The following is a 20,324-nucleotide window of genomic DNA, read 5'->3' as shown; positions in this document are numbered from 1 at the left end:
GATGGAGCCTACAGTCTCAGCTACTTGTGAGGCTAAGGTAAGAGGACTGCTCAAGCCCAAGAATTTGAGGTTGCTGTGAGCTATGATGCCACGGCATTGTACCCAGGGCACAGAGTGAGACTCTGTCTCAAAAAAAAAAAAAATTCTCTGGATGTGTACACTAGCAGAAAACATTGGTTATTTATGGGGAACAGTAGTGGTGACGGGCGGAGGCAATCGTGTTCCCTAGGAACCATTTTGAGCCTTTTTTAGTTTTTAAAGTTAATCATGAGTGTATCAGCTGCTCAAAAACAAATCAGTAAAATGTGTAACCCAGAATACCTACAAAGATACCCTCACAAATGTCTCCAGAAGCTGCCTCTTCCATATAATTCTTTCTTCTGTTTCTTTGAAGAAGGGAACCCACCAGAATTTCCCCTCTACAAGCATTTGGTTTCACACAGGGAAGGACCCCACACACCCCAGCACTGGGATCTCTAGAGAAGGTTTCCCCCAACACACACATTCCCTGATGTTTGTGGAAACCCCAAACATGCCTCATCACCATCCAAAGCCCACACGATCCTGGAGGGGCAGGCTCAGACTCATCTGGACCTCTCTGAACCCCATCCAGGTATCTGTCTGTGCCCAAGCCTAGGCCACCTCCTCCAGAAAGCCTTCTGAGCCTCACTGACATGTAGCCTCCCCTTCCCGGGCATCAGTGTGTGCCTTCTGGCTGCCGGTCAGCACAGGCTTCCTGCACTCCTTACCCAGCGGCCCCTTTCCTGACCTCCCACCAGGCTGGGCCTTCCCTGCAAGACCAGATTTATATTTCTGCAGCTCTGAGAAGCCACGGTGCCACCTCTGCCAGCAATCCACGGACAAGCCAACCAGGAGCCACAAGGCACCCACGTGGACGAAACCCAAGAGCGTCCACTCTAGCCTGCAGATGCTCAGTCACCCCAACTTTCTTCTGCCAGGGTGGGGGAGGGAGTAGGGTGTGCTCTGGTGCTTGGCGCCCTAAATCTGACCTTTGGGTAACCTCGTAACGCTTCCGGAAGACAGTGAACAGGGACTTGGGGGTAGAGAGCCCCCCCGCATGGCCTTGACAGCTGGGCGACCTGGGGACCACTCCACCAGTCTCCTCACAGAGAAATGGGATCAAAACGTCTCCCTGGAGGGTTGTGAGGAGGCTGGCGGGAGGAGAAGCCTCAGCAGGTGGCTTCCCCTCACACAGCCTGGGGTCCCTCTTACGGGAAGCAGGGCCCGGGATGAGGCAGGTACCAGTATTCCACGCAGCCCAAATGTCCTGGGATGTGTGTTGACAGTTGGCCCAGGTTGAGGGCAAGGTCGCAGGAGCTGGTGGCTTCCCTCATGCTGTGTCCAGCCTGGTTCCACTACCAAAGAGGCGCAGAACAGGGCGGAGAATGCTGCGGGACACCTAGAAGGGTCCCTGCTGGAGTCCAGGACCGGCGGGGAGTTTCTAAAAGCCCTGGGGATGAGCGTGCACCCCGCAAACTGAGCGGGGCTCCGCGCGCTGTCTACGGGTACCCTGCGGCCGTGCGCTCAGCCTCTCTCCACGCGGGCGCGCACCCGGTCGCTTCTCCCTCGTCTCCGGGGCCCGAGCACGCGCCCCACACCCCCACCCTGTGTCCCGAGCGCGCCGGCTGGGGCCCGGGGTGGGGTCACCCGGAGCTCGGCCCCCTCAGTTCCCGCGCTCGGTCCCAGTTGGAGCCCCGCTGGAGGCTGCGGCCCACGCCCCGCCCCTCTCCCTCCCGCGCTTATCACCTGCTGGCCCGGCGCGCTCGGGCGGGGACCCAGGGCGCGAGGGGGAGCGCGCGGGCGGCCGGCGCTGGGTCGCCTGAGGTGAAGCGCGGCTGGGATGGCTGCGCGGGGCCGGGAGCCGCCGCCGCTGCTCGCGCTCGTGATGCTGCTGGCGCTGGGCCCTGACGCCGCGGTGGCCAAGCTCAATATCCCCAAAGTGCTGTTGCCCTTCACGCGGGCCACGCGCGTGAACTTCACGCTGGAGGCCTCGGAGGGCTGCTACCGCTGGTGAGGCGTGCGGCCGGGCCGGGAGCGGGGGTGCTCGCGGGCAGGGCTCGGCCTTCACGCACCGGGAGGCCGGGCGCGCGCGCTGCAGGTGCGCCCGGCCGGGGGAGGACGGCCTCGGCCAGCGTCCCGGTCCCGGCGCGCGCGCGGCCTGCAGGCCCGGGCAGGCGCGGGGAGGTCGGCGGGGCGAGCAGGTGCGCGGCTCGCTCTCGCTGGGCGCCCGGCCGCCGCGGCGGGGGCAGCTGGTCGCGCGTGAGTGACCGGGCGGCGAGCACGCAGGTCGCTGCCAGTGCGCATGGCGCCTCCCGGGCCTCCACGCCGCTATGGCGGGAGGAGATGTGGCCCCGGCCCGGCGGGCCGCGACCTGTGCGTGCGGGGGCGGTGCGGAAGGAGGGGCCCCGGGAGGCGTGCGGCGCTGCCTTGGGCCCAGCGAAGGACAGGCCGGACCTTGGCATCCGGTCGTCAGAACCAGTGCTGGGAGAGGGCGGCTGGGCCCGGAGCCGGGGGCCCTGTGGTCTCACTTCCCCTCTGTCCAGGGCTCCAGGGAGCAGATGGTCAGGGCCCCGGAGGCCCCCGTTTCTCCAGTTTGTCCAGGGCCCCGGGTCTCATCCCTGGAGCCGGACAGGCGTGGGAACCGGCTTTGTGGAGAGGCGTGGAAGCGTCCGTGGAGGACGAGGAGGAGCGTAAACCTGGGATGAAAGGGTTTTAGGAGGAAACCATCGGGGTCCAGGCAAGGGAATGGCTGGAGGGTCGCCTCAGTTTGCCCAGGGTGGGGTCGGCCTTATGCTCAGAGTTGCTTTTCTTCGTCTTCCCTCCGCGTTCCCCGGGGACTGGGGATTTTTCCTTGGTGGGGGGACGGCGTGGAATGTGACCTGTGGAACCGCAGCAGCTACTGATACTAGAGGCCTCTGCCCTTCCTGTGGAGATGCTCCAGCCCCCCTTTTGCAGACGAGAAGACCGGAGCTTCTGCTCTTTGTCGGGCAGTTGTGACCGGGCCACAGCCAAGGCCTCACAGCGCCAGCCTTGCTAGGGGTGGAAAGAAGGTGGCCTCCGGAGCCTTCCACCTTCCAGGACACACGCGCACACGCGTGCAACTCCCTTTATCTGTCTGTCTTCAAGGCTTGGTCAAGGTTGAGGCTAACAAGATGGGACCACAGTAGGTAGCCAAAGTGTGTTTCCCGTCTGTCTGCACGCTAGTCTGTGTGTAAGCCCTGTGCCCAGGGCTCAGGCCAGCATTCTCTGTTGCTTGCTTGCCTCGCTCCTATTTACTTTTTGAAAGTCTGCCTCCTGAAATAAAGATGTGCTGTGTCACCCATTGCATTGAGGGCTGAGTGTTTTATGCACTTATTTCTGGCTGGATAAGAGAGACTGAATTTGGGTTCTAGGTTTTCTGTTTCCTGGTCCAAGGCCTTGTCTTCTGTGGAAGAACAGCTGTTAGTTAATACTTCAGAGGAGATGTATGATCATTCTCTTATTGAAATTGTTTTGTCTCTTAATATATGGGCAAGAAAGAGGAAGCTGATTATTAAAAACAGCTGGCTTCAAGTGAATCCCTTTGGATGTATTTCTGTGCCACTTCCTCTGAGATTGTAAAGTAGCTGTGCTATTTTTTCTAAAATAACAACACTTTTTTCCCCAAACTGCATTTTCTTTTCTGGGAAAAGCTGATGGATGTTAGTGGATTTTAATTTACTTGGTAGGAGGAAGGGAAAAGACATTCCGAATCTCTGATACAGCAGAGAAGTGCTAAGCTTCTCATAACTTTAGGGTCTCATTCATAGTTTTTCTTGCAAATGTGTGAGTGGTCATCTTAACTGTCTTCTAAGAGGTGTTGGTGATTATGATTTGCCCTTAACTTCACAGGAAAATATTGCATCAATGAGGTCATGTTTCCTTTAAGATCAGGAAGGAGAGGTGGTTCACGCCTGTAATCCCAGTACTCTAGGAGGCCAGGGCTGGAAGATTGCTTGAATTTAAGACCAGCCTGAGCGAGAGTGAGACCTCCATCTCTATAAAGAAATATAAAAATTTAACTGATAGGGCACCAGCCCCATGTACTGGAAGTGGTGGATTCAAACCCGGCCCCAGCCAAAAAAAACAAAACAAAAAAACTGCAATAAAAATTTAGCCAGGCATTGTGGCAAGTGCTTGTAGTCCCAGCTACTTGGGGAGGCTGAGGTAGGAGGATCACTTGAACCTGGGAGTTTAAGGTTGCTGTGAGTTAGGCTGGCACCACTACACTTAAGCCTGGGCAACAGAGTGAGGCCATGTCTCAAAAAAAAAAAAAAAATGTTTTCTTTATTTTTAGTAGTGCTGTTGCTAGTGTAGCCATCTATTGCTCTAGTGTTGAAGAATCTTCTTGGGAGATTATTTTGAGTTTGCATATAGATATATATTGCAGATATATATCTGTAGTCATCTAAACCTGGGAGGAAAATAAGCTTTTCATCCAAGGAGTTCATTGTTAAGTCTCTGAGTTGAAAAACGAACTAAAACTCTGCCTGATGCTGCAGGGCTTTGGGTTCATCTTTTGAATTTGCTGCCACCTTCCAAGTTTATTGAAATCACTGCATGTCTGAGCTGATGGGTTCAAGTTTACCTTTTCTATTTCTTGATTTAATAGCACCAAAATTGGACAGTTTTAGGGTCAAGGGGACTGATCGAGGGGGCATTCCAGTGAGGGGTGGAAAGCCCCCTGGAATCACCAAATGGCCTTTTTACTTCATGGTAGAAAGAATTTGAGAGCAAGCCAAGTAGAGACAGAAAGTTTACTGAGACAGAGATAAGACAACAGGCCCTACCCACAAACAGAGTAAAGGTCTTTCCTGAGCAGGAGGGACCCCCTTATGGGGCAATGGTAATGTTTTTAAATGTTCAAAAAACCCAGTAGGAAACAGCCATATATGACCAGCATTGTCTTGTGGTCAGGCCGTAAATGTTTGTCGTAAACGGTTGCCATAGAAAGGTAAGGGCATCCTCAGGTGGTCCTGGGCCGGCCACATGCTGGTGACTTCCTTGTTCAGGGTAGCTAGAGTCTCATACAGGTCAAAATCCTTTTTGCCTTATCCCTGCATTAGAACTGTAGATGCCATCCAATCTAAACTACTTGTGTTTTAGGTGGGAAAGTCTGAGCCTCGGAGAGGGAAGTGGTCTATGCAAATTCATGTAGGGTGGTGATGGAGACCAAGTTGGAGCAGAAGCTGCTGGGACCTCCCTGTCCACCCCATTAGACATTGAGACTTGCAGCCTTTGGGTAATTTGCCAGACTCTAATTGAAATCCCTACAGTTGCACCTGGTCAGTGTTGCTGGTGGTGTGACAAGTTCCTAATTGCTTTTAGATAGTTTGCATTGTTGAAAGTGCTCCATGAAGTCTGCATCATTGTTTTTAAAGGGAAAATTGTTTTGTATATCTTTTTATATACAAAATGACTGTATGTAGGAGACTGGGAGAATAGAGGAGAAAAAGAAAGCATGTCATAATCCTTGGACTGTTACACAGTCACAGCCAGCATTTGGGTTCTTTTTTACTCATATTTCCCCTCGGAACTCCTTTCTTACAGTGCCTCAAACCTGGTTATAGGGGCCACTCAGTAACCTCCTCCTCCCACCAACCACCAGCTCATGTTGAAGCCCGTGTATGTTTCTAAGTTGCTGAGTTTTCAGTGTCTGAGCGCCATTCTGCCGGCTAGATGTTGTGTCATCCTGTGTACCTTCCCTGCAGTTGGAGTCCCAGGGTGTTCTGGAGTCGCCGGTGAGCTGCCCTTGTGTGAGCTTCCCTCAAGGAGAGCCTGAGACAGGAGTGTGGTTTATAAGAAGGCACTCCTCCGGAAAGAAGGTGTGAACTAAAATAAAATCTTCAGCCCCCAGCTGTCGGAGGGACTCTTTCTTGGCCAAGGGGACCTAGGAATAATCTAAAGCTGAGTGGCTGGCTGTGAGAAGGGAGGTTACACCCGCCTCCCCTCCAGTCTTGGAGACCTGCTTTGTAATTGATGAACAGGTCTAGGGCTATGGAAGACAAAGCTTGAATCTCTCCACACAGGTCCTCAGTTTACTCCACGGATGTCTTTATGACTGTCTGACTACAGACGTCCTTATCTTTTAACATTCCAATCCTTTAGGCAAAGTTTTACTTCTTTAACCATTTTACAAATGAAAGAATTTTTTCTTTTTTTTTGCAGTTTTTAGCTGGGGCTGGGTTTGATCCTGCCACCTCCGGCATATGGGGCCGGCGCTCTACTCCTTTGAGCCACAGGCACTGCCCCAAATGAAAGAATCTTTAAATCCACCTGTAACCTGTAATCCCACCACCACCACCTTTGGGAGGTCTCACCTTTTCAGACCAAACCTGTACCTTCAGTGTATTGACTCATGATTTTACCTGTAATTACCTTTATCTCTTTGCAATGTAAAAGCCAGACTGTAACCCACTTGCTCACGGCTTCTTGATCATGGCTGTCTGGGCCATGGTCACCCATACTCAGATCAGAATAGCCTTCTTTAAATTGTTTTATAGAATTTGGGTTCTTTTCTGTTGGTGGTTAGGGAGGGGAAGATGAGCAAGGATGCCCTCTCGGGTGGGCGGACCCACATGACCCTCTGGAAGATGTATTACACTGTAGGTTTTCCTTCCTAAGGCAAGGAAAGTGAGCACCTTATAAATTGTTGTAAATTATGAGCTATAGGATTCCCTTTGCCTGAGGTGGTGGGTTGGTATGGACCTGCCAGGTAAAAAGTAACCAGATACAGCACGCACGTCACCTTGGTGTTGAGCTGAGGTTAGACTTTCCCTTCTTTGCCCTGAAAATGTTTCCTGGGTACCCTGGAGCTGCCTGGCATGTTTGCCCCATCCTGCACCAGGGTGTACCCCCTCTTATATGGTCTGGGGCACTTCTTGGCTGTTCGTGTAAGGATTGTGGGGCAGGCAAATGGGAGCCCTTTCTGGACCAGGAAGGGAATGGGACCACACAGTGGAACTTGTTCTCAGAGTGTGCTGGTCTCAGGCAGCTCAGATGACCATTGGGAAATCAGTAGGGCATGAAAGACCCCACAGTTCCTCTGACTTTACTGACCATTGACTATGGGAGGGCATATGCCAGTACCACCCTTGGATATGGACATCAGGTCCCTCTGCCAGCCCCAGTAGCAGGAAACAGCAGGGAGTCACCTTGCAGGCCCTTCTTGAGGGCTTGGGGAGGAAAGCTGGGAGGGAAGGTTTGCTCTGGTTCTTCCGGACACCCTTCTGCATTCTGAGCCAACTCAGGGTGTCATGCAACCCTTCTGCTTTCTGCTGGACTTGAGGACTCCAGGCCCGCAGGGCAGAGGTACTTCATGTGCTAGAAAATGGACACGTGAGGCAATAGGGCCTAAGGGAAACTGGCCCCAAGTTAAAAAGTTGTTGGGCAGGATGGTTCATACCTGTAATCCCAGCACACTGGGAGGCTAGAGCAGGTATATTGCTTGAGCTCAGGAGTTTGAAACCAGCCTGAGCAAGAGTGAGACCCCATCTCTACTAAAAGAAAACTGAGGCAGGAGGATTATTTGAGCTCAGGAGTTTGAGGTTGCTGTGAGCTATGATGATACCATGGCATCTACCCAGGGTGACAGAATAAGACTTTGTCTCAAAAAAAAAAAAAGGAAGGGAGGGAGGATTACAAAGTAAAAACGCAACCAAAAAAGTGAGTTTCACTCAACTGGGGCCCACCAACCTGCACCTTCTGCACCTGTTCATTCGGCCTTTCCCAGCCCCGTTCCTGTACTTCTGCTCCCTTAGCCGAGAGTTCACCCTATTTGTGTGCACACTTCATTATTAACTTACCTACATCAGTCTCTTTCCTGCTTTCTTCTGCCAGGGGCCTTAGAATCATACAGAGGCTTTGGCCTAGCATTGATACCAGAATTTTGCTCTTTAGTAGGCCCTTGTCTCAGGGATTTGAGGAATGAACCCACAGACTACAGATCAGTGCAGAGTCTCACTTTGTTGCCCTCGGTAGAGTGCTGTGGCTTCACAGCTTATAACAACCTCCAGCTCTTGGGCTTAGGCGGTTCTCTTGCCTCAGCCTCCCGAGTACCTGGGACTACAGGTGCCTGCCACAAGCCTGGCTATTTTTTTTTTGTTCTTACAGTTTGGCCAGGGCCAGGTTCGAACCCGCCACCCTCGGTATATGGGGCTGGTGCCCTACGCACTGAGCCACAGGCACCTATCTAATAAAAAGATAGGATTTTTATTAGACAGAAAGGAATACAGAAGAAGTAAAAAGCACCAGAGTTTCTGGAAGGGGGAAAGCACTGAACTGAGGAGTCTCTACGTGGGCTCTTTATCTAGGGATATTAGGTCTTGAGAATTACATTTGGCCAGGACTTGGTAGGTGGAAAAACATCTTTTCAAGGTTAATGAGTGTATTAACAAAAGAATAAACGTAGTTCTTCCTCCACTAGGGCAAGGTTATCAGGTCTTTACAGTTTTTGTCTCTGAGAAGGGATAAGCGTGTGTGCTCCCTATTCAAGATGGAACCACCCAAAAAACCATCTCAGGCTGCTTTGTTCTTGATCTTGTTAGAGCCCAGAGGGTGTGTTCTGAGCTTACCTAGGCCTAGAGAATGGGGGGTGGGGGGACTCCCTATCCAGCCCTGAGTGGTGGAATCCTATATCAGTATGATGTCACCTGGGCTCCTATCTGGTGTTATTCTTGGCAGTTAGAGGGTAGGGTGGAGATGCCAGGGCTCTTGTAGGCTCAGGAGGGCACAATGTGAAGACCTGTCCTCCCGGAGTGTCCTGGGAGACAGGCATGGTGGACCACGTGTGTTTCAGGATGAAAGCTGGAGAGATGTAAAATAAACAGGTGACATGACTTATCTCTGACTCCTACTGTGAGCAGGAATTATTTGAGGTCCAGGGATGTGATAGGGAAGGAGCAGAGTTAAATTATTCACTCAGATGAAATTGGTGGATGCATTTAATGTAGGAATAAGTCTGTGACGGCATCCTGAGATCAAGACCCAGGAGATGGGGTGCTTTTTCGGTAGTGTGGTCAGGATAAGCCTCTTTGGAGTTGAACTGGGACCTGAGAAGGATCTAGCTGGAGGGAACAGCAGGTGCACAGGCCCTGAAAAGAGGCTAAGCTGAACAGAAAAGCACAAAGGAGGCACATTTGGTGATGGCAGGGGTTGCAGGAAGGGGAGGTTAGAGAGGTTGGCTGGGTGGGCCCACGTGGGAGCTTGTGGGCTGTGGTTAGGAGACAGGAAGGGGATTGCCAGGTCAGGGACTGGGTGGGGTTAGGCTGGGCCTGGTTCTCTGGGCCTTGCTCTCCCTGAGGCCCCCCAGTCCCTTGGGCTGCCTGCAGCTGTGGCTCCCCGAGGGCAGCACGGGCCTTGCACAACTGCCTGCACCAGACCCATAGCAGGGAAGTGCCAGGAAGTATCTGTTGACTTGAGTATCTGTCGACCTGGAGCCTGCTTGTTTTCTTCCTGCTTCCTTTGTGGGTTCCCTGCTCTGCCCAGGCCAGTAGCCCCTCGAGGTAGCTTCTGCTCTGCAGACTCTGCCTCTGTGCACTGGGGGGGCCGACCCTGCAGGTGGATGGAGGGTGGTGGGCTGTGTCATCCACACCCCCACCCATCCCTGTTCTTGGTGCAACTCTCACTTCTCCTTTTTTTCCACTGTTGCTTTCTGGCCTGCCCCTCCGCGGCATCTGGGTTCCCCTGTCCTCTGCCCACCTCCTTGTCCCGCGTTATGAGGGGTGGGCGCGTTGCCCTCAAAGGCAGTGGCTTCTTCTGTCTTACACAACAGCAGAACTGGGAGAGAGTCACTCTCTCAAAATTCAGTCGATGCTTTAGATTTCCTCAAAATAAAAGTTTTCTTCTGGTACAAAAATGGCGTTTAAGTATTTTTTAAATTTTTCAATTATGGTAAAATAGATATCACATATAGTTTACCTCCTTAACCATTTTTAGGTGTAGAATTCAGTGGCATTAAGTACATTCACGTTGTCACGAGACCATCACCACCACCTGTCTCCAGAACTCTTCATCCACCCGAACTGAAACTCTGTACCCATTTAGTAACTTCCTGTTTCCTCCTCCCCACTGCCCCTAGCTGCCACCGTCCTACTTTTGCTAGCACTCTTTAGTATTCTTGTCTTCCCAGAGAGCGGGCAGTGGGCTTAGGCTTGTGTGGGTAGCTGCAGGTCCTCTTGGAATCTAGAAATACTATTCTGATTCATCAGGGTGGATGGCCAACAGTACATTTTCTATTTATGCTAGTGCACAAAGTTTCCTTTTAAAATACTTTTTTTGTAAAGAAGAATCAATTTAAAAGGAAAAACTAGGAAATGAATCCAGGTGGCACCTTGGGATGAGTGGACTCAGTCAGGTAGCCCACAGCGAGAGCCCAAGAGCAGGGCGGGCTACTGAAAGGTTCAGGTGTCCAGGCAGCTGCCCTGCTGGCTGGAGGCTGCAGGCCCGGAGGTTGGGGCTTCCAACGCTTAACAGCATGTGCAGATGGTGGCCAGAGGGAACCGACATAGTGGAAGCAATTTTTCTGCCAAACTCTGTGGATATTATTCCCCACTTAATCCTGAATATGAACAAACAAAAACCCCTTTGATTTGAATGGCTACCTGTTCTACCAATGAGGAGCCTGAGATGAGGAGCCTCAGAGCCACTTTGTGGCAGAGCCCAGTTCAAAAGCAGGTCCTTGACTTTTTATCCAGCTGCCTATGTCCCTGAGGAAAGTTGCAGACACTTCTGAGCTGGTGGTTGGTTTACTCAGTCTGCTGTGGCAGAGTTTTAAAACATCAATGACACCTTTAAAAAGCAATATTAAGGGCTGGTGATGGTGGCTCACACACCTGTAATCCTAGCACTCTGGGAGGTCAAGGCGGGTGGATTGCTTGAGCTCAGGAGTTTGAGAGTAGTCTGAGCAAGAATGAGACCCCGTTTCTACTAAAAATAGAAAAATACTAGCCAGGTGTTATGGTGGTCACCTATAGTCCCAGCTACACGGGAGGATGAGGCAGGAGGATCGCTCAAGTCCAAGAGTTTGAGGTTGCTGTGAGCTGCAATGATGCCATGGCACTCTACGTAGGGCAACAGAGTGAGACTGTCTCAAAAATAGAAAATGAAAAGAATATATATATAATAAAAGTTAAAAGCAGTATTAAGGATACATGTAGTGATGGGGGCTGATCAGGCAGAGACTAAGGCCATCTTCTGGTGGGGGCTGGGAGCCCGGCCTCTCCTGTGGCCTCATTCTGAACTCAGTGTGCACCTGCGCCAGTTAGCAGGACAGTGTCCAGACCAGGGGTCCAGACTCGGACTTCACCAAGGCCCTTTTCCAGGGATGTGGCCTTGGGCAGGTCACTTAACATCCATGGGAAGGGTCCTTATCTATCAAATGGGGTTTTAATAGGATTGCTGGGAGGCGAATGATGTGTTTGATTCCACACAGTGTAAAGTGTGGAATAAATAGAAGTTGCTGTTGTTTTTAAATACAGTACCACTGGTCTGGATGAAATAAGACAGTGATCGCTGAAGAAATTGTCGGGTTGGGGGGGTGGGTTATATCCATCAAGACTCTTTTAACTATATATTACAGGAAACCCAAACCCAAATGGTTTAAATCAGTGGTTCTCAACCTTCCTAATGCCGTGAACCTTTAATACAGTTAAAAGGGGGTCACGACTGGGCGGTGCCTGTAGCTTAAAGGGGTGGGGTGCTGGCCCTATATGCCAGAGGTGGCAGGTTCAAACCCAGCCCTGGCCAAAAGCTGCAAAAAAAGCGGGGGTGGGGTGGTCACTATCCACAGGTTGAGAACTGCTGGTTTAAATGAAACAAAGGCGTGTTGTTTTGGCCTATAAAATGGAAACACCAGGCATAATTTCTTTCAGGCATTCAGTCACAGGGGCTAATGTGATGTCACCAGGGCTGGTTCTTCAGTCCTGTGTCTTGGCTTTGGCCAAGTACTCGCTGGGCAAGCACAATGAGAGCTCCAGCCCCACAGACTCCCAGGTGCCAGTCTAGTGGGACATCATCCACAGCTCCCAGGGGACTCACCTCAGGTGCGTGCTCGAGTCTGAAGGCCCATCCGTGGATGGATACACATGGCTCTGATGGGCCCGGCTCCATCAGTCATGGGCCCGGCTCCATCAGTCATGGGCCTCTCTCCGTTTGGAGCAGGTGTGAGTCCCTAGGGCCTCCTGTGCTGAGAGCAGGATGAGGTGGTGTCTTGGTCCAACCCAGCTGCCCTAACAGAGTAACAGGTCGAGTAGCCCTTATCCAAAATGCTTGGGACCAGAAGTTTCAGGTATTCATATATTTTTGGATCTTGAAATATTTACATATATAAAATGAGATATCTTGGGGATGGGACCCAAGTCTAAATGTGAAATTTATTTATGTCTCATTATACATAGACTGGAGGTAATTTAATATAATAATTTAAATAATTTTGTGCGTGCAGCAGAGTTTGTGTTAAGTACTCATGTGTTTCATTTTGCATGCATGGTGTTATGTTGGTGCTCGAAAAGTTTTCAGATTTCAGATTTTGGACTTTTGGATTAGGGATGGTTAATCTGTGTCATAGCTGATGGCTTACAAACAGCAACACTTAACTCTCACAGTTTCTGGAGGCTGGAGGTCTGAGGTTGGTGCCAGTATGGCCAGGTTTAGTGTGGCCTCTTCCGGGGGGTGCTTTCCCCTTCTTGCTGTGTCCTCAGCACAGGCTGAGGCCTGTGCTCTCTGGGGCCTCTATTATAAAGAAACTCAGCCGGGTGGCGCCTGTGACTCAGTGAGTAGGGTGCCAGCCCCATATACCGAGGGTGGCGGGTTCGAACCGGGTCCCAGCTGCAACAAAAAATAGCCGGGCATTGTGGTGGGCACCTGTGGTCCCAGCTACTCAGGAGGCTGAGGCAAGAGACTCGCCTAAGCCCAAGAGCTGGAGGTTGCTGTGAGCTGTGATGCTACAGCACTCTACTGAGGGCGACAAAATGAGACTCTATCTCTACAAAAAAGAAAAAAGAAAAAGAAAAGAAACACAGCCATTCCTTGAGGGCTCTGCTTCCATGACTTTATCACTTCTCAAGGGCCCTACCTCCCAACACTGTCGCTTTGGGGGTGGGGATGCAACATATGAATTTTGAGAGGTACACAGACATTCACACCACAGCAGGCAGGTACCCACAGAAAAGTTGGGTGCTGTTACTGAGAGAGGTGAGTGGGGAGGCTAGACAGCACATGTCCCCAATGGGAATGACACTCGTGAGTCAGTGTTTGCCTACTCACTGAATTCCTGGGGGAGGACAGGGGGTACCTACAGACCTAGGGATTACAGGGCAGCTGGGCGACCTGGGAGGACTTTGAGATTAGAGGAGGCAGTGTAGCCTTGTGACAGCCGCTGAGCTCAGTTTCAACAGCTGGCAGGGGTCCCATCTGACCTGCCTGCTGAAGGCAACTTTTGGGATGGTTCTGAAAACACTTGGAAAGGCATGCAGCCCCCCATGCCTTCTGTTCCACTTGGTACATTGGTAAAATTAAGTTGGTAATTAAAAATCTTTTCATAAAGAAAACTCTAAGCCCAAGTGGCCTTACCTGTTTATTCTATGAAACATTTCAGGAAGAAATTATACAAGTCTTTTAATTAATTAATTTTGATACAGAGTGTCACTCTGTCACTATGGGTAGAGTGTTTCGGCATCATAGCTCACAGCAACCTCAAACTCTTGGGCCCAAATGATCCTCCTGTATCAGCCTCCCAAGTAGCTGGGACTACAGGTGCTCGCCACAACGCTCGGCTATTTTTTTTATTTTTAGTAGAGCAGGGTCTCACTCTTGCTCAAGCTGGTCTCAAACTCCTGCGCTCAAGCGATCCACCTGCCTTGGCTTCCCAGAGTGTTGGGATTATAGGTGTGAGCCACTTCTCCCAGCTATGCAGGTCTTTTAAAGACTTAGGGGAGAGAGAAGGAACAATTATTTTCTAATTCCTTTTATATGAGGCCAATATTAGGCTGATTGCAAACCTGACGAAAACGTTACAAGAAAAACACCCCCCCCCCCAGGACACAAGATTCCTTAACAAGATACTAGCTAATCCAATCTGGAAAACTAACAAAGATAATTTATCATGACCAAGTAGGGTATATCCCAGGAATGCAAGGTTGGTTCGATATATATATATTTTTTTAATCACTAATTCCCCATATAGAATAAGGAAAAAAAAACCATGTTACAGTCCCATAGATGAAGAACACTCATCACTCCTTCATGGTAAAGAGCTCATACCCTCCTTCCATCAGGGTCTGCTCACACGGTACCCTCTGTAACACTTCCTCTGAGCACCCCACTGAAAACTACAGACTTTCCCTTACCTGTTTTCCTTCTCCATAGCCTTTTTTATCTAACAGTCCCACATTCGTGTGCTCATTTTGTTTATTCTTGTTTTCCTTCCACTAAAATGCAAGCCTCCTTCAGGTAGAGATTAATGCATGTTTTGTACTTGTTGTTTCCCTGGCATCTAAACAGTGCCTGGAACATCACAAATGACTCGATAAAAAATGGTCTCAATAAATGAAGGAATGCGTCCGAGACCCCAAGGGAGAGCAGTGGTGCTGTGGGTGAGAGGAATGAAGAGTTGCCATGAGTCAGCGAGGTTGGGCAGATTGAGTGCAGGTGAGAAGGGCAGGTGAACTACAGGGAACAGCGTAGGGAGAGGAACAGAGGTAGGAAAGCGGGTGGGGTGGAGAGGAGGAGGCTTCCAAGCAGAGGTTAGACTCATGGCTCAGGGTCTTGCTGTTAGTGTGACCTTGGGGCCCCTAACCCTGTGATGGCTCTGAGGATGTAGGTGATTGGTGGTAGAGAAGGCCTGACCCCCGGGTATCAGGACAAGGTTTCATTCAGGGATGAGGTAGGGCAGGTTCAAGCAGGAATGATCACAGTAGGCAAGAAGATGAATGCCTTTCCTTCTGTCTTTTTCTCTCTTGTCTTCTTTCTTTTTTTTAGGAAATAGGTCTTATATCATTGCTCAGGGGGCCGGCCAGGTACTGTTGGTGTGCTCCGCTGTGCTCAGCTTTGTTTTGAAAAAAGCTTTTTTTGTTTTGAAAAGCAGAGAGACTCATGCTGAACACTGCAGGACCATAACCCCTTCATTTGGGAGCCTCCTTTTTGCTAAATTTAAGAGCTGTGAGAAGAGCTTTATATTTACTATCCCATCTAATTCACTCCAGCCCTTTGCAGTAAACACTGTTTTTATACCCATCGCACAGCTGAAGCTCTGGAGGGCCAGAGAGGTTAAGCCATTCACTTCGGGTCACACAGCTGCTGAGTGGCAGCACCCTTCTATCTTCACCTTCTACCAGATACCCACAGATGAGAGAACTGAGTGAGCCGTGGCCCCATCACTGGGTGCTACTATACTGTTTGTCCTGGGGTCCCAGGGAAAGCCAGATACGCCGTTCCTGACTGTGGAGCCTGCCCTGTATGCCTGGGGGGCATCAGTGAGTGGGAGGGTGGGACAAACACACTGCCCACCAGCTGAGATGCAGGGAGCAAGGACAGATGTACCCCAGGAGGAGCAAGTGTCCTTTCTGAGAAGTGGCAGCTAATGAGATGGACAGGGGAAAAGCCTTGTGAGCCAGGTTCTGTTTGTTTGGCTGTGGAGCCGTGGACCTGGCTTCCTGGGGTGACAGGAGACAGTGTTAGTGTCTCAGCCGCTCAGGCCTGTGTGCAGACTCTGCCTTCTCTGCCTAGTTAGTGCCTGTCTGCTTGAGCCCTGCCTCTCTGGCCCTGCTGAGAGCATATAGCCCACAGACTACAGCAGGCGGGGCCTTTCATGGCCATATGTGTTCCTGCAGTTCCTCATGGTGGGTCCTACCCAAACAGAGAGAGGCCTGTATGTGTTCTAAACCTCCTGACATTGACGCTAGAGGTTGCCTTTGCCAATATCCAAAAACACCGGGAGACTATAGCTTGTAAAAGCTCCCGCCCCAGAGCGAAGGCGTGGTCAGCGTGCGGGGCTTGGTTTCTATCCCTCCCTTGATCCATGTCCCACCGAGGTGTCCCGGGCAGTGCTGTGCTCCCCAAACTATAGTCACTGTGTGCCACTGTCAAAATGCAGTCTTTTTATGTACCACCTATATCAGAATTTACTTAACATCTCCTTCAAAATGACTCATTTTTTAAAAACGTTGACATTCCCATTTATGAGTTTGGTGTATGTTTTCCCTGAAACACTTTGAAATGAATATGTCATAATTAAACTGTATAAATGAGTCAATTAAAAAATATTTCATTTGTGAACCATCTAAACCTCTCTGGTGCAGTGTGTGTTATACCCCGGGGAGGATGCTCATGTGGTGGTCAGTGCTGCTCTGGAGTTGCCAATACCTAGTTGTGACCTAGTTGTGATCACTGCCCTGCTGCTTATAGCTGTGTGGCTTTGGGCAAACCACTTGACCTCTCTGAGCCTCCCTAGGGCCATCAGAGGAGTTAAGTCATCTGATGGATAAGTATTTGGCTCTGAACTTAACACACGGTAGGCATTTTCCTCAGTGGCCCTCCTCATCTCTTAGACCCTCCTTGATGAGTCAGAGTTTTCCAAAGAAACTAATAGGACGTGTCTGTTGGATGTATATGTCCTATACACACCTCACCTACGTACCTGTATATTTGGGTGTACGTGTGTGAGAGAGAGATCTATTATAAGGAATTGGTTTGCATGATTATAAAGGCTGGTAATCAGCAATCCCAGGAGAGCTGAAGGTTTAGCTTCCCCCTCTAACGGCCAGCAAACGCGAGACCTGAAAGGGCTGATGTTGCAGATGAGTCTGAAGGGAGGAGGATGCTGGCTCGGACTCTCAGGCACAGAGTGGGGGTTCTCCCGTACTCAGCCCTGTTGGTGCATGCAGGCCTTCAACTGATTAGACAAGGCCCACCCATGTTGGGAGGGTCAACTGCATTCCCCAGTCCACCAATTTAAATGCTTATCCCGTCCAAACACATCCTGAGAGAAATAGCCAGGATAGCATTTGACCAAATAGCTGGTCACCCTGTGGCCCAGCCAACTTGATACGTGAAATTAACCTTCGCAGCTCTGCCAGCACACTTTTACTTTTTCATAAAACAAATTGTCCCTGGATATCTCAGCGTTCTCAAGAAATGATCTGTTCCTGGCTGCTCTTGCCTCCCTTATCTCCCCCTGCACTCCCTGTCTCCCTCTGCCTGGCTCGGTTTGATTAACCTCTGTGTCTGTGGTGGGTGAGGAATTACCTGCTCTCCTTCCGTGCAGACGTAATTCTTCTCTCCCCAGATCCTAGAATTAGAGATGTCTGAATTGCACATGGGTGGCCAGCTCTCCGCTTCCCAGCCCAGGAAAGAGATAGCCTGGCTCTCCAGGGGCCTGTGCAGGGCTTTCTAAGGCCCATCCTGGAGAGCTGTGAGATGCAGACATAGCTCAGAGCAGGAAGGGGGCTTCTGTGTGGGTAGGAGGCGACTGAAGCAGCAGAAAGCAGCCCACCTTTGAGCTGTGAACACCTGTGTCCCAGCCTAGCCCTCAGCATGCCCTTAAACTAATCCCTTTTTCCTTCTGAGCTCAGTTTACCTACCTGTAAGATTAGGGCATAGCTGTAGTTCTTTAAGTATATGTAATGTTAGGGGCAGGGGAGAGTAGAACCTCTGTAAGTCTGACCGCCTCAGGAGTTGTATATAGCAAACTGGTCAGCCTATGGAAGTGGTCAACATAAGGAACTAGGCCCTACTGTACTGATGCATACATGTGGTTCACATCTGCTCTATGAAAATTAGGTCAACTTAAGGAGGTGGGCAGTGGAGGGAGGTGGCCAGCTATGGAGATTTTTCTGTATTTTTATTTAAAAGTTAGAACAAGCAGGGCACTGTAGCTCACGTCTGTGAGCACTAGCACTTTAGGAGGCTGAGATGGGTGAATCGTCTGAACTCAGGAGTTCAAGACCAGCCTGAGCAAGAATGAGACCCGTCTCTACTAAAAATAGAAAAAAACAAGCCAGATGTTGTGGTGGGTGCCTGTAGTCCCAGCTAGTTGGGAGGCTGAGGCAGCAGGATTGCTTAAGCCCAAGAGTTTGTGGTTGGTGTGAGCTATGATGTCATGGCACTCTACTGAGGGTGACACAGTGAGACTGTCTCAAAATATAAATAAATAAACACAGGAAAAAAGTAACGAATACTTGTATCTCTACCATCAGAATTAACCATTGTGTAACAATGTGTATATTTGTTTCCAGTCTGTTGTTTTTGTTTGTTTGTTTGTTTGTTTTTTAAAGAAATAAAATTCTTATAGGTAAAAGTGAATTCCCCTTCACAGGGTCCTCCTGGTTTTCACGCCCCTCTCCCCAGGCAGTCTCCACATTGAGTCAGGGGAGTACTTTTCTCTTTTTAATCCTCTGATCTCTTAATTTCCACTGTGCTTTTTTTCTCTAGTACTGCATTCTCCCAGAGAGGAAGGGTGGGTGGTGGGGGCCCTCCCTTTCTGATAAGGACACATAATTGGTGGATTCTGTGGTTCTCTCATGCCCCTTAAAGGTACACCCAAAGCTAGGGCTGGCTCAGAATGTTTGAGAAGAAGTTAGCTAACTGAAAAGAACTCCTGTGCTGGTAACAGAAAAAAACAGCTTCAATTGTTTCAAACTCTCTGGTAGACAGTTGGCATGAGAGTCTGTCCTTTAGTTGCAGGGTCCTGAGCAGAGAAAAGACCCCTAGGAACTGGGTAGGGGTGTGGAGCACTTCTGTTGGTTAGAAAGTGCCCTCCAGTCCTCCCAGCTCCCTGGAAGACAGAGCCTGACTCCACTGCTCCAGCCCAGCCAGTCTGGGTGAGTGGGATGCAGGGATTCAAGACTGAGGGGGGTGGAGGCCTCCCTAGCTGGCCCAGCTGGACTTCCCAGGCAGCTGGAGTTCAGCAAAGGCTTTATCTTAATCTCCAGGCTACAGTGCTCTTTTTTTTTTTTTAATTAATTTATTTTTGTATATACATGTGTTTATTAGGTTTTCATTTTTTTGCCTTCGCAAAATTAAAAAGACTTAAAATTTAATAACAATGTTTAACATAAGGACTAGAAACAAAAACCTTGTGAAGAACGAATGAACATAAATACATTCAAAAAAGGAATCAGTTGCTACATGGAAATATTAAGCAATAATAATAATGCAAAGAAAGTAACATTCACATTGTCAAATAAGAGTGTGTCTATTATAGACTACAAGCTACAGTTTTTGCTCTGTTATCAGCCCTGAATACAAGAGGAGGGACTTCCCTAAGGTTGTAAGAGAGCTCAGCTCTTGCCACCTCCCAAGCAGAGGGCTCTGCAGGTGTGAGGAGGTATCCCCAGGGACCCCAGGTTTCCCACTGGGCTTCTCTACCAGGAGGGGAGGCCTCGGAGCTGGGCCAGCAATGGAGCCACTTGCCACATGAAGGGATGTCTGTGTCTCTCCAAATTCTTGTTGAAACCTCTTAACCAAGGTGATGGTGGAGCCTTTGGGAAAGGTGATTAGGTCATGAGGGCAGAGCCCTCCTGGATGGGCTTAGTGTCTTTGTGTAAAAGAGGACCCAGAAAACTCCCTTCTCCTCTCCACCATGTGAGGACATGGGGAGATAGCCGTCTAGGAACCCGAGTGAGCCCACGTCAGACACCCAGTATGTTGGCTGGTCGGTCTTGGACTTCCAGCCTCCAGATCTGTGTGGGATAGATTTTTGTTGCTATGAGACCCTGTTCATCGTGTTTTGTTATGGCGGTCAACGGAGACCAAACTGTGAGATTGTGAGTGCTTAAAATGCGGCCAGTACCACGTCTGAATTATATTTGGGAAGCACTGGAGTAAATAACACATATTATTAAAATAACGTGTTACTGTAAAATGGCCTTTTAATAAGGATTTTTTTTAAAAATGAGGATGAACAGGCAGAGCACAGAGGATCTTTTTTTCTTTTTGGCTGGGGCTGGGTTTGAACCTGCCACCTCTGGCATAGGGGGCCGGCGCCCTACCCCTTTGAGCCAGAGGCGCCGCCCCTAGCACAGAGGATCTTTAGGGCAGTGTAACTATTGTGAAGGATACTGTGGCTACAGGACGTTACCTGTGCATCCAGACCCCCATGTAAGTGAAGGGCATTGAGTGGCGGGGATGCCCCTGTGGGCTCCTCCACTGTCCATCCCCCAGGTAGACCACTGTGCATTCATGGGGCAGGGGCTCGTGAGAACTCTGTGCTTTCTGCTCAATTTTGCTACACACCTAACATGCTTTTTAAAAAATTAAAAAAAATTTTTTTAAAGTTAATTTCACCTTTT

General features: G+C 49.9%; 1 protein-coding gene across 1 annotated transcript in view; it reads left to right on the top strand.

Annotated features, from left to right (window-relative positions):
* The first annotated feature begins 1,725 nt into the window (after positions 1–1,725).
* Positions 1,726–20,324, top strand: part of NUP210 (nucleoporin 210) — a 111,781-nt gene continuing 93,182 nt past the window's right edge. The window contains exon 1 of the mRNA XM_053599557.1: positions 1,726–2,031. Within this exon, the coding sequence (XP_053455532.1) occupies positions 1,862–2,031 (170 nt within the window). The 5' untranslated portion in view covers positions 1,726–1,861. The remainder of the gene's footprint in view (positions 2,032–20,324) is intronic.

The sequence above is a fragment of the Nycticebus coucang genome, chromosome 8, assembly GCF_027406575.1.
Source record: "Nycticebus coucang isolate mNycCou1 chromosome 8, mNycCou1.pri, whole genome shotgun sequence".
In the NCBI taxonomy this organism is placed as follows: Eukaryota; Metazoa; Chordata; class Mammalia; order Primates; family Lorisidae; genus Nycticebus; species Nycticebus coucang.
The sequence above is the reverse complement of the archived record's forward strand: the minus strand, read 5'-3'. Positions and strand labels throughout refer to the sequence as shown.